Here is a 15,212-nt window from a genome sequence, read left to right as displayed (position 1 = left end):
ACTATTACGCGTGGGAATACCTCCCACCTTGTACACGGCAGGTCCTCATGTGACTCAGCCAACGTTGTCTATCTTATACGTCGCAGGCAAGGATGCCCGGAGGCATGGTACATTGGGGAAACCGAGCAAAAGCTACGACAATGGATGAATGGGCACCGCACAACAATCAACAGACAGGAGTGTTCCCTCCCAGTTGGGGAACACTTCAGTGGTCCAGGACATTTGACCTCGGACCTTCAGGTGACCATCCTCCAAGGCAGACTTCGGGACAGGCAGCAGCGAAAAGTGGCTGAGCAGAGGCTGATAGCTACGTTCCATACCCATAGGGAGGGCCTCAACCGGACCTTGGGTTCATGTCACATTACAGGTGACCACCATTGCACTATACACACACACAGACACTCCTACACATACACACTCACACGCACATACACAGGCACTCCTATACACACGCATACACACTCACATACAGACACACAGGCACTCCTATACACACACACATACACACGGACGCACATATACACAGACACGCACGTTTACACTCACACACACCCTTACAGACACACACACACTCCCACACTCACACAGGCATCCTCTCTGAGACTTAGACCACTCTACACTCATGCACACACATTTACACTCTCTATCACACTCACAACCCCAACCCAGACGGACACACAGACAGACAGACACAAAGACCCACATACACACATATATTTTGTGGGGTGAATTTGTACTTGCAGAGTTACATTGTACTTTGCTCAAAAACTGCATGGATTCATGTAAAACTCTGTTATCTCACTTTTTAAATTAGAATTAATCTAAACATCATGGCATAGACAGAGAACACAGGGGGCTAACACCTTCAACATATTGTCTAGCTAACACCAATTGTTACAGCTAACCTGAGAATGCAACTTTTAAAAAAAGGTTTTGTGATTTACATATGAAAGAAGTGAAACTACCATGGTATTCGAACAGATGAAAAACTCAACAGACAATCAAGGTATTTTTCAGTGTATAATTTCACTTACATCACACTGTAAAGTTTTGCTATAAATTCTGTGTCTTACAATTGTGTCTTCCACAATCACCTGATGAAGGAGCAGCGCTCTGAAAGCTAGTGCTTCCAATTAAACCCGTTGGACTTTAACCTGGTGTTGTGTGATTTTTAACTTTGTACACCCCAGTCCAACACCGGCATCTCCAAATTAACACTGAAGTGTGTCTGCATGCTCCTCACACATCACTCTTCCACTCAGCTTTGTGTTTTCTGCAACCTTTAGTTCCCTTATCTAAATCATTAATATATATCGTCAGTAGTTGGGTCCAAGCACAGATTTATTCCTACTCTTTGTTTCCTCTCTGCCAACCAGTTCTCTATCTATGTTGGTAATGTGCACTTAATTTTACATACTCATTTCTTATGTGGGACATTATGGAAAACATTCTGAAAATCTAAGTAAACCAGCTCCACTGGCTCCCCCTTATCAACAACATTAGCTACGTCCTTGAAAAGTTCCAGGAGATTTTTCGGCATGATTTCCCTTTCATAATTCCATGCTGTCTTTGTCCAATCTTGTCACTGTTTTCCAAGTGTTAAATCTTTTGTAATTGACTGGAGCATTTTCTCTACTATTAGTGTCTGGCTAACCAATTTATAATTCCCTGTTTTCTTTCTACCTTCATTTTAAACAGTGGGGAATGGACTTATATTACCTAATCCGTAGGAACTGTTGCAAATTCTGTTGAATCTTGAAAAATGACCGCCAGCACAGCCATTTTATTTCGTGTCACTTGCCCTGCAAGCTTCCTCTCTTACTCTATATTTTCTCTCTTAACAATTCCTTTATCCTCCTTTGCTGAAATCTAAACTGCCCCAGTTCTTAAATGTGCTGCTCTTTTGGTCAGTTGGCTGTCCCTTAGAGTCATAGAGATGTACAGCATGGAAATAGACCCTTCGGTCCAACCCGTCCATACCGACCAGATATCCCAACCCAAACTAGGCCCACCTGCCAGCACACGGCCCATATCCCTCCAAACCCTTCCTATTCATATACTCATCCAAATGCCTCTTAAATGTTGCAATTGTACCAGCCTCCACCACATCCTCTGGCAGTTCATTCCATACACGTACCACTCTCTGCGTGAAAAAGTTGCCCCTTAGGTCTCTTTTAATCTTTCCGCTCTCACCCTAAACCTATGCCCTCTAGTTCTGGACTCCCTGACCCCAGGGAAAGGACTCTGTCTATTAATCCTATCCATGCCCCTCATAATTTTATAAGCCTCTATAAGGTCACCCCTCAGCCTCCGACGCTCCAGGGAAAACAGCCCCAGCCTGTTCAGCCTCTCCCTGTAGCTCAGATCCTCCAACCCTGGCAACATCCTTGTAAATCTTTTCTGAACCCTTTCAAGTTTCACAACATCTTTCCAATAGGAAGGAGACCAGAATTGCAATTAATATTCCAACAGTGGCCCAACCAATGTCCTGTACAGCCGCAACATGACCTCCCAACTCCTGTACTCAATACTCTGACCCAATAAAGGAAAGCATACCAAATGCCACTTTCACTATCCTATCTAACTGCAACCCCACTTTCAAGAAGCTATGAACCTGCATTCCAAAGTCTTTTTGTTCAGCAAAACTCCCTAGGACCTTTCCATTAAGTCCTGCTAAGACTTGCTTTCCCAAAATGCAGCACCTCACATTTATCTGAATTAAACTCCATCTGCCACTTCTCAGCCCATTGGCCCATCTGGTCAAGATCCTGTTGTAATCTGAGGTAACCCTCTTCGCTGTCCACTACACCTCCAATTTTGGTGTCATCTGCAAACTTACTAACTGTACCTCTTATGCTCGCATCCAAATCGTTTATGTAAATGACAAAACGTAGAGGGCCCAGCACCGATTCTTGTGGCACTCCACTGGTCACAGGCCTCCAGTCTGAAAAACAACCCTCCACCACCACCCTCTGTCTTCTACCTTTGAGCCAGTTCTGTATCCAAATGGCTACGTCTCCCTGTATTCCGTGAGATCTAACCTTGCGAACCAGTCTCCCATGGGGAACCTTGTCGAACGCCTTACTGAAGTCCATATAGATCACATCTACTGCTCTGCCCTCATCAATCTTCTTTGTTACTACTTCAAAAAACTCAATCAAGTTTGTGAGACATGATTTCCCACGCACAAAGCCATGTTGACTATCCCGAATCAGTCCTTACCTTTCCAAGTACATGTACATCCTGTCCCTCAGGATTCCCTACAACAGCTTGCCCACCACTGAGGTCAGGCTCACCGGTCTATGGTTCCCTGGCTTGTCTTTACTGCCTCTTCTTAAACAGTGGCACCACGTTTGCCAGCCGCCAGACCTCCGGCACCTCACCTGTGACTATTGATGATACAAATATTTCAGCATGAGGCCCATCAATCACTTCTCTAGCTTCCCACAGAGTTCTTGGGTACACCTGATCAGGTCCTGGGGATTTAACCACTTTTAACCATTTTAAGACTTCCAGCACTTTCTCCTCTGTAATCTGGACATTTTGCAAGATGTCACCATCTATTTCCCTACAGTCTATATCTTCCACATCCTTTTCCACAGTAAATACTGATGCAAAATATTCATTTAGTATTTCCCCCATTTTCTGTGGCTCCTTCTTTGATTTAATACTAAATCTAATTTCCTTTGTTAGCCATGCTTAGTCTCCCTTTCCCATTTTATTTTTGTGTCAGACAGGATGCCAGAGAAATGAATTTGACCTTAATGTGTTTATTTTTTCATTCTTGTCCATATTTACAACCTATAAATACAATGAAGTGTAGATCTCCCTGGGAGGTTCACCATGCTTCAGTTCCTGCGTGCTCCAAATTACATTACATGCAGTTTAGATGTTTTGCTTTGTTGTGAACTACCTCTTTTCCCACTTTTTGGTTGTAGCTACCCCCTTTGTGTGCTTCAAATTCTCTATGTTTGAAACCTGTCCATCATTCTATTTTTCTCTCTAAATATTATCATCCTCATTTATTTCTCTCTTTTCTGTTTGTTGCTCATGATTGTTTTTATTTCCCCAAATCTCCTTTCCTTTCTTAATATGAATAATTTGCTTTAACCATTTATGATTTAACCATCCTGATTTAACCATTATACCAGAACGTTAGCACTCATTTTCTTAAAATGTAATCCATCCTTGTCTAACATCTCCTTTCCGTCCCAGAACCGAGGCCAACAATATTGAATCCCTCTTCCTGACAATTAACACACCTCTGGCAAATCACTGAGCTACATAATCATCCTTTCCTTCCCTATCCTAGCAGTAATTTGTGGAAAAATCCTAAAATTACCACCCATTATGTTTTATTTCTAAGATTATTTTCTATTCTCATGAATTTGTTTTACAATAGTAGAAGCTATTGTTTTTTTTAATTCTTTGTGGGATTCAGGCATTGCAGGAAAGGCCAGCATTTGTTGCCTTTCCCTAATTGCCCTTACTAGTACATTTCAGAGGCCAGTTAAGAGTTTACTGCATTTACTACTTGTCTGTAGTCACATATAGACCAGGTCAGGTAAGGAAGGCAGATTTTCTTCCAGATAAGGTATAAGTGAACATGACGGATTTTTACAACATTCAATGATACTTTCATGGTCACCATTACTGAGACTAGCTTTATGTTCCAGATTTATCAACTTTCTACCAGCTATTATCATTATACTGTGTGAGACAGGATGGTTTTGTTTTACTGATGTGGTTTGCAATAACAATTTTACTCAGTAACAGAGGATCCACAAGTCCGGATATTAAGTGTATGTGCTTCACTGAGGAGCAAATGATACAAAACTACAACCTGTGGGATTATGCATGAATGCCAGTAACTCAGAATCCTCTCTAAAGATAATAAGGCCTTAGCACTATGGATCACTCTTTGGCTTGGGATAAGCAACTCCATTCAGTGCGTAGCCCTGCTCGATTCCGGACTGGAGTCTAAACGGATGCCGCTGCTGCTGCTCTGCTATTAACACACAGAGCTTTTGTTGGGAATTTGATGCCAAATTATTCATAGATGAGTTGATTCTGGCTCAGGGTTTTGTACGCAGGAGAGCAGCAATCTCGTATCAATCTATTGGAAGTCATTCCTCAAGCCAAAAGTTTAGCTTGATTATTTACCTAATTGGTTCCAGATGGACCATGATAACCAACTGCTATCCTTTGTTTTTTTTTCACATTCCTTACCAGTCTGTGTGTCATATTCTTTATCCTAATACCTGGGAGGGAACAAATCAGACCTCATGCTCGTTCTTGAATGTACCAAATCAACTAACGATAATATCGCCTATTGTTAATGCATTTTTTGTCACGGTGATTAATCTATCCCAACAGTTCCCACCACATTCCTCTCTTTGAGGCATTTCATATTTGTGTTTAGATATTTATTTGATAATTCTGCCAGTGCTAATTTTCTCCAGCGGGATTTAGAGCTTCAAATCTGTTTAAAACCAACAATTATTGGTTTTCTTCCACCTTGTATCTTGCTTTCCTGCCTTTCTCCACCCCTTAGATAGTCACTAATCTTTCTCTTTCATAACCTGTGCTCTGTGTCTCATTGGTGTGACTACCCTTTCAATGTCTTGCACCAAAACTTGTTCTCTTCCTGGGCTAAATGTGCTAGATTATCTTCATTTCCTTCTCATTCTGAGATTTTCAGTTCAAGCAATGCATGTTCAAAGATACCATGTCACTTTTATTCCCTATTCATTCCACCAAAAAAAATGCTAATAATATTTGCTTAAAGAGATAAGATATACATGCATTTGGAAAGACAGGGTTTGTTTAGGAATAGTCAGCATGGCTTTGTGCGTGGGAGATCATGCCTCACAAATGTATTAGAGTTCTTTGATGAAGTGACCAGGAAAGTTGATGAGGGCAGGGTGGTAGACGCTGTCTATATGGATTTCAGTAAGGCCGTTGATACGGTTCTACATGGTAGGCTGGTCTGGAAGGTTAGATCACATGAATTTGGGGGAGCTGGCAAATTGGATACACAATTGGCTTGATGGAAGGAAGCAGAGGGTGATATTGGAAGGATGCGTGTCGGACTGGAGGCCTGTGACTAGTGGAGTGTCTCAGGGGTCGGTGCTGGGCCCATTGCTGTTTGTTATCTATATCAATGATTTGGATGAAAATGTATAAGGCATGGTTAGTAAGTTTGCTGATGACACCAAATAGACGGTATCATGGACAATGAGGAAGATTATCATACATTGCAGGAGGATCTTGATTAGCTTATGAAGTGGGCCAAGAAATGGCAAATGGAGTTTATTGTAGAATCCCTACAGTGTGGAAACAGGTTCTTCAGCCCAGCAAGTCCATACTGACCTTTGAAAGAGTATCCCACCCAAAACCCAATCCCTATTGCTCTACAGTTAGCCCTGGTTAATGCCCCTAACCTACACATCCCTGAACTCAATGGGCAACTTAGCATGGCCAATTCACATATTTGGACTGAGGGAGGAAACCCACACAGACCTGGGGAGAATGTGCAAACTCCACACAGACAGTCGCCCAAAGCTGGAATCGAACTCAGGTCCCTGGTGCTGTGAGGCAGCAGCGCTAACCACTGAGCCATCGTGCTGTTTATTATAGATAAGTACGAGGTCTTGCATTTTGGAAAGTCAAATCAAGGTAGAAGTTTCACGGTGAATGGTAGGGCCCTACGGAATGTAGTGAAACAAAAGGGACCTTGGAGTTCAGGTGCACGGTTCTCTGAAAGTGGAGTCACACCTAGACAGGGCAATGAAGAAGGTTTTTGGCACAATGGCCATCATCAGTCAGGGCACTGTGTATAGAAGTTGGGAAGTTATGTTGCAGTTGTACAGGATGTTGGTGAGGACGCACTTGAAGTATTGTGTTCAGTTTTGGTGACCTTGCTGGAGGAAGAATGTTATTAAATTGGAAACAGTGCTGAAGAAATTTACAAGGATGTTGCCTGGACTCAACAGTCTGAGTTACAGGGAGAGACTGGACTAGCTAGGACCTTTTTCTTTAGACTGTAGGAGACTGAGGTGGGAATCTTATAAAAGTGTATAAGATCATGAGAGGCATGGATCGGGTGAATGCACTCAGTCTTTTTCCCAGGTTTGGGGAATTCGAGGACTAGAGGGCATTAGTTTAAGGTTAGAAGGGGAAGAATAAGAGAGAACCTGAGGGGCAACATTTTTTACACAGAGGGTGACATGCATAGTGGAAGTAGCTGAAGAGGGTACAACATTTAAAAGGCATTTGGACAAATACATGGATAGGAAAGCTTTAGAAGGGCCAAATGCAGGGAAATGGGGTTAGTGTGGATGGACATTTTGGTCAGCATGGAACATTTTGGGCCAAAGGGCCTGTCTCTGTGCTGTAGCGCTCTTTGACTCTGATTCTTAAAATGTTACTCAGATTTGTTGAATTGTGACAATGCTTCTATCTATGTTGCTATGTTTGAATTTATCAGAATGCAGAATATGTTGATGTATTCTTAATTTCGGTCAAGTCAGATACCTCTTTTCTCTAGAGTCGGCACAATAAGGTAAAATTCACAGTACATATGTGATAATTGGCTGTTTCTGTTCCATAACAGGTACAAGCATTAATCTGGATGCGTGATAAAGAAATCTGCGTCGAATAACCTCTTTCCAGCAAACTGTTGTGATAAAGGCATTTTGAAGGATCTGCTATGTTTTGCTTTTTTATCAAGTCCTCCCTTACTGTTTCCATTACTGTAGTATTAAGTACGGAACAGTGTACAAGTGCAAGTGACAATAATCACAAAATAATTGGTTGAGGTAGAAACTTATTACCCAGCAGAAAGGAAGAAAATCAGGTCACCTCTATTTGCATTCATGTATAGTTGCATGTTTTTGCTGCTACATTCTTTAGTTTTCTGAAAAGCAATTAAATAAGTGAAAACATCCTCATTTTGCATGTCATGTTTATTTCTAATTTTGCTAGTTTTGTTTGTTCTACTTTGCTTTTCTAATTTTGTTCCTTTTATATTTGTGATTTGAACTTTTGTTCGGTTTAGCTTCAAGACACCTGAGCACCTTCTGGTATCTTTTACAAATAGGCATTAGCTATACGTAATCCTTGACAATGTTTGCCAGTCAATTTCCATAAATCCACAGTTGTACGTGTGCAAGAGAAATTGTTGGACTGTAATCACTAAAAGAAAACGCTGTACAGTTTTCCCACCCTAACCTGGATGCTGACACTAGTCCTAAGCTTTTCGATTGCTGCCATTTCTGTATGTTTCTATGTTTATATTGTTGTTACTTCTGTATTTTGAGAGCATGGAATGTGAACCTGCATAAGACGGGCAGTGGTGGGAGGCAGGTAAAAACACAGTGCTAGAGAGGGAGACCCAGCGCACGGAAAGCAGACCAGTGTGAGAAGGGCAGCAGAGGTGGGGAATAAAAACCGAGAGCAGAGAGCTCCTTCAACTTGTCAGAACTGAGATATGGCAACACAGGAAAACATGTTGGCAAAAATTTCTTCTGTTTCTTTTGATTGGCCAAGTGGTTTAAACGAGGACACATTTTTACAGCTGAAGATACAGATAAGAAATTCACTTTTAAAATATTCAGCATCCAAATTAATTAATTAAATAGAACAGAGATGGCTGGGCAGGTGATGTGTTGCAGCTGTAGTCGTCAGTGTGATCCATGGTGACTACATCTGCAGCAAGTGTTGGCTGCTCAAAGAACTTTACTCAGAGTTGTTGAACTGGAATCCAAGCTGCCAACATTGCAACACCTCAAGGAGGCAGAGAGGTACTTGGACACTGTTACAGGAGGTAGTCACACTCCTTTGATTAATTGCATTAAATATGGTCCATGGCCAGGAACAGAAGGGTTTGGTTGCAAGTGGGACAGATTTAAGGATACAGAGTTAAGCCTAGAAGGAGCCTCAGCCATTGTCCAATAGGTATGACATTCTTGCTTCCAGTGTGGATAAGGGCAGACTGCAGGGAGGATGGGCAAACTGATGATTGGTTCAGACTGCCATTCAAGTCGGGGATGAAAAGATAATTGCTGTAGTGTTAAGGATAACATTGTTAGAAGAATATATATTGTTCTCTGCAGCAAAAATGTAGAGTCCTGAAGGCTATGGTTGCCTACCCAGTGCCAAGGTTGAGGACATTCCTTTTAAATTTTCTATACCTTCCCAAATTCTATCCTTTCGCCAACGATTTTGTTTAAAACCGTCTCTATTTCTCTTGCTAGAATTGTTCAGGTATGGACTATGGTAAAATCCCACTTCCCACCATATTGGTGTCAGTCATCCAGGAACCAAAACTCACTTCTGTCACACCACCGTATCATGGTACTGTAGTAAGAAAAGCTAACACCTCACACTTTACAGTTTTAAGGACATTCCTTCTGGGTTGGGGACGAACTTGGATTGGAAGGGGAATGATCTAGTTTTGGTAGCCCATGTAAGTGCCAAGGACATAGGTGGGTTTAGAAAAGAGGTTCTGCTGAGGAATTACGAGCAGCTGAGACTTAAGTCATATAGCAGAATCACAAAGGTAATCCATTCTCTTTAGCGAGCCAACCTTCTCTCTATGTCAATATGTTACACCTACATTGTGAGCTTCTACTTCTCACAATAAACACAATGTCACTTTATTGAATGCCTTTTGGAAATCCAGTACAGTAGTTTCCCTTTATCTATAGCCTATGTTCCTTCTTGAAACAATTCCAATAGGTTAATTAAACATGATTTTCATTTAACAAAACTATGTTGACCATACCTGTTTACCTTGAACTAGAGAGATCACTGAGGCTCTCTGCCATTAACAAACAACCAAAAGAACATGCTGTTGATTTAATCAACTAGTCAGAGGGATCTATGATCAATGTGCCTAGCATGCATCAACTTAATTCACAATGCTGCTCAATTGTGTGGTAAACAGAATGCCATTTTGGACTGACAGCAGGATCCTATTATTGGAAAATATCACACAGGTTGCCACAGCATTACAGCAGCGTGAAATGGTTTTCTTAATCTGTTATTGACTTATTAGACATATTTTGCATTTCTAGGGCAAGTTCAGGTAAACTGGGCACTTTTCAGGTTTGAAAGTGGTAGCCTTAGGTCCATATGTTTATTTACACAATGAATGATATGATCAGAATAGCTGTCGTCTTATAGGATGCATGTTATTTCAACATCAAGTTGAAAAGTGAGCAAGTAGCTATAGCCCTATTTGCAAGATTACTCACATGGTGAACAGTATAGCTTGTGGAGTTATATGAATCCCAATATACTGACGGATGACAATTCCTTCCCTAGTTCACAATATGCTGAGTATGTACCATTGTTAACCAGCCTGCAAAAACTGAAACAAAACATTTGTCATTAGATGTGATTCTATGATTGTTCAACGAATGTTGCCCTATCAGATTGTTCAATGAATGTTGCCCTATCAGAGTTGTCCTAACTGCATTAACAATGAACTTAAGATAACAGTTGACTCCATAACATTACTTTTGCTACAAGTGATATATATTTATACACTGTCAGCTGTTCTCTGCAAAATAAGGAATATGTTCAAGCTTTGAATATGTGGCAGCATGGCATGGCATCATCTCAATCAATCAGAGAACATTTGCCAATTCCTTTCTCCTGTAATAAAAACAGTCATTTGAAATTTGGCATTCTTGTGTTTGTTCTGCTGAGCAGAAGACAAAAAGCTTCAGCAACATTCCTTTAATTTCAGCAATATTTAAGATAGATAAAGGCTGTTGTCAGTGATAAATAGCTGCATAACCACTAGTCGTAGATTTAAAATGTTTGGCCGAGGGGAGGAGAAAGGCTGGGATGCTGTCTTGAAAATATGGTGGAAGCTGAAAGGAAATGTGAACAAAAGCGCTTGTATTTATTTCCATAGCCACAAGGAATCCCAAAGTACTCTACAGCCAGTTATAGAGTCATAGAGTCATAGAGATGTACAGCACGGAAACAGACCCTTTGGTCCAACTTATCCACGCCGACCAGCTATCTCAACCTAATCTAGTCCCACTTGCCAGCACCTGGCCCATATCCCGCCAAACCCTTTTTAAATGTTGCAATTGTACCAGCCTCCATCACTTCCTCTGGCAGCTCATTCCATACACGCACCATCCTCTGCGTGAAAAAGTTGCCCCTTCGGTTTCTTTTATATCTTTCCCCTCTCATCCTAAACCTATGCCCTCTAGTTCTGGACTTACCCATTCCAGGAGAAAAACTTTGTCAATTTACCCTAACAATGTCTGTCATGATTTTATAAACCTCTATAAGGTCACCCCTCAGCCTCCGACACTCCAGGGAAAACAGCCCCAGCCTGTTCAGCCTCTCCCTATAGCTCAAATCCTCCAACCCTGGCAACATCCCTGTAAATCTTTTCCGAACCCTTTCAAATTTCACAACATCTTTCCGATAGGAATGAGATCAGAATTGCACGCAATATTCCAACAGTGGCCTAACCAATGTCCTATACAGCCGCAACATGACTTCCCAACTCCTGTACTCAATACTCTGACCAATAAAGGAAAGCATATCAAACGCCTTCTTCATTCTCCTATCTACCTGTGACTCCACTTTCAAGGAGCTATGAACCTGCATTCCAAGGTCTCTTCGTGATGGTGGAGGATATTTCTTTGTCTCTCTACAGCTACTAGAAGTCTGTTGCCACCAAAAAAAGTATCAATTTGCACATTGCAACTACTGTGCTTTGAAGTAATTTTATTGGCTGTATTTGTTTTTTGAAATGCATGAAGCCTGGCAGCCAGTTAGTGCACAGTACATGCCCAAAACAAAGTAAAGTGATAATAATCAGAGAGAATCCAACTTTTTTTGTGATGTTTGTTTAGCATAAATGTTGACTGGCATACCAAGGATATCTCCCCTCTTCTTCAATATGGAGCTACTGATTTTTTTTACATCTACCTAAGACAGAAGTTGGTTTCAATTTTACCATAGTACTTAAAGGACAGCACTTCAGTGGAATGCAGCACTCCCTTAAAACTGCTTTGAACGTCAGCCTCAGTCTCTCCAGTGGGATTTGAACCCACAAGCTTCTGACTCAGGTAAAAACGCTCCTAACTGAGCCTGGCTGTCAGGAATTTAACCTATAATCCATTTTAAAAGGGATTAGTCAAGTATTTGAGGGTGGAAATCACAGGGTTGCAAACAAAGATGAAGACGTGCAATGAGCCACAATATATAAATTAGAATATTACATATATGGGCTTCCATTTCATAAGGTTCTACAAATTAGGCTTATCTGCCAAACTGAAGCCAGTTGAAGGAGAAAAACAACAGTAGCATGTATACAAAATTGGATGACTTGTAAGAATATAGAGGCTCAGTTACTGTCTCCTTGACTTGTCCGACCTGCCTATCTTCTTTTCCACCTATCCACTCCACCCTCTCCTCCTTGACCTATCACCTTCATCTCCTCCCCCACATTGTACTCTATGCTACTCTCTCCCCACCCCCACCCTCCTCTAGCTTATCTCTCCACGCTTCAGGCTCACTGCCTTTATTCCTGATGAAGGGCTTTTGCCCGAAATGTCGATTTCGCTGCTCTTTGGATGCTGCCTGAACTGATGTGCTCTTCCAGCACCACTAATCCAGTATTTGTAAGAAATAGACAATAGCGGAAGACAGACTGTAACAATATATATAGTTCAGTTCCCCAGTGGTGAGTGTTAGGACCTTAATTCCATGATATGTATTGGGGACGTATACTTGGATGTAAAGGCACAACTTTAAAATTTGCAGATAACATAATATTTGGAAGTTGATAATGTTGATAAATTTCAAAAGGACAGAGATAGGCTGGTGTGATGGGAGGACAAATGACAAATACAAAGAAAGTGATAAATTTTGTTGTGAAGAATGTGGAGGTGCATTACAAAATAAAAGCATAATTCTAGCAGTGATGGAGGAAGAGAGAGACCTGAGGTATATGAGCAAATCATTCAAGGTGGCTCAAAAGGTTGAGAAAATGGTTACAAAGGCAGAATGCATTCTTTATAAATTCAAGAAAAGATTACAAAAGCAAGGAAGTTTTTATGAACTTTTATAAACATACTTCAGCCTCAATTGGAGTATTGTGTCCAATTCTGGGAAATGCTATTCAGAAAGGATTTTTTATTCACTCGTTGGACCTGGGTGTCTCTGGCTGGCCAGTATTTATTGTCCATTATAGTTGCCCTTGCGAAGGTGATGATGAGCTTGCTTTTTGAACCGCTTCAGTCCACCACACTGTAGGTTGACCTTTAGAGAAGGAATTCCAGGATTTTGTCCTAGTGACAATGAAGGGATGGCAATATTTTTCGAAGTCAGTGTAGTGTGTGGTGTGGAGGTGAACTGAGGGTGGTGGTGTTCCCATGTATCTGCTCCCCGTGCTTTTCTAGATGGAAGTGATCATGGGTTTGGAAGGTGTTGTCTAAAGATGTTTGGTGAATTTCTGCAATGTATCTTGTTGATAACACACGCTGCTGCTACTGAGCATTGGTTGTGTGGAGATTAGATATTTGTGGATGCAGTACCTATCGGTAGGCTGCTTTGTCCTGGATGGTATCAAAGTTCTTGAATGTTGTTGGAACTGCACCCATCCCGGGCAAGTGGAAATTATTTCATCATTCTTCTGACTTGAAGAAAGGATGTAGCTGCATTAGAAACAATTACAAAGGTTCGCTAGGCTGATTCCTGGGATAATGGGAGTTTGTTATGAAGAGGGAAATTAGCTTTAGCATTGCGATACAAGGTCCATGTGATCCATGTTGCTAAGGGAAAGGATGCAGAGAGAGATATTGTAATGACAGTTTATAGGTTTGTGTAAAATATCACTGAGTGTCACAAGCAGTATTTTAATCTGCTTGAGTCCTGGAGAAATGAAGCAGTGAGAGGACATCACACAGGAATGCTTTCGTGGGAGTTTACAATGATCAAGATTATGTAATATTTGCAACTGAAACAGCCACTGTCTACAAAGATTGCTAGAAATCTGCAAAAAAGAAACTGCAGGAAAGTACTCAACAGGCCAGGCTGCATTTGTGGAGAAGAGAAACAGTGATAACGTTTCAGAGCAATGATCTCTTTGGACTAATACCAAAAAAAACCTGTTTGTGCCTGTATGCAGTTGCATTCTTTGGCCTAGAAGTGTCACTGTAGAACAGGTCAAGTTTTTGAGTCTTCATAATCCTAGCCAGCAGCCATGGAGGAATGCAAGTCATGGAAGTACAGTAAATGCTAATATTTATATGGAAATGTGAACGTTCTCATAATGTTTTTTGACCTTTCTAGAATTCTTTCCAGCTCAGCTGACTGTTTGTCTTCCAGAAGTTTTAATTTTATTTCATTATTATCCTCTCTAAGCCATTAGGAAAGCAGACCAATGAGCCACTCCTAGTGGATTCTTCTCAATTTCTGGCCCAGATATATTACTCCATCCCCACATACACACTTGCTCATCTTTTCCCTGGTTTGACCTTGACTCCAGCCTACCTGTCAATGCATTCCCATTCAACACTACACTTACAAACTGTACCTTCTATGTTCATATCCAAATTATTTATATAAATAACAAAAAGCCGTGCACCCAACACCGATCCTTGTGGCACACCACTGGTGTTTTGATACCTGTGACCTACACTGTGCCATGCCCCTTCCACCTCATCTTCAATAAGTATCATGATGTCTTCTCCCACCATTTGCTAGGACCTTCAGCTACATTTAGACAAGCCCATTTTCTATTGACCTCTGCACTTGCAAGGTATCCTTTTGAATCTCTGCTTAATTACCTGCCCTTTTTCCAAATAAACTGCTTCCCTCCACTCTCTGCCTCTGCATCTCTTTGTCCTTACAGCTATATACATTGTATGGATAACCTTCTCCTATATGCTTCATCTACTTGATTGACTTCCTAGCCTAGCTGATCATGATGCATTTGTTCCGAAACTGGGAAGGCCAAGCACATAACATCTCATTCTTTTGGCATACCCCTTTGTACCTTTCACCTCTGGCACTCGATCTTTCTTTCTTAAACCTATTCATTGACTTGGCCTCCACAGCCACCTATGACAGATAATTCCCAAAACTCATCAGTCTCTGAGTGAAGAAATTTAGTCTGGTGAACCTTCATTGCACTACCTTGCCCTGGTAAGTGTTTCTAAGGTAAGGAGGCC

The 15,212-nt window shown here is 41.3% G+C and overlaps 1 protein-coding gene across 2 annotated transcripts in view; it reads left to right on the top strand.

The window, feature by feature from the left end:
- LOC140486180 (uncharacterized) overlaps positions 1-10,657 on the top strand; it is a 28,175-nt gene extending 17,518 nt beyond the window's left edge. Inside the window, exon 4 of one of the 2 annotated variants that reach the window (XM_072584929.1) lies at positions 7,616-10,657. In XM_072584929.1, the coding sequence (XP_072441030.1) occupies positions 7,616-7,663 (48 nt within the window). In that variant the 3' untranslated portion in view covers positions 7,664-10,657. Of the gene's footprint in view, positions 1-86; positions 1,025-7,615 lie in introns of those variants that run through there. The other variant, XM_072584927.1, reaches the window with a different exon arrangement.
- The last annotated feature ends 4,555 nt before the right edge of the window (positions 10,658-15,212 follow it).

The sequence above is a fragment of the Chiloscyllium punctatum genome, chromosome 15 (genome assembly GCF_047496795.1).
Source record: "Chiloscyllium punctatum isolate Juve2018m chromosome 15, sChiPun1.3, whole genome shotgun sequence".
Lineage (NCBI taxonomy): Eukaryota > Metazoa > Chordata > Chondrichthyes > Orectolobiformes > Hemiscylliidae > Chiloscyllium > Chiloscyllium punctatum.
Note: the sequence above shows the minus strand (reverse complement) of the source record. Positions and strands in the feature narration are given on the sequence as shown.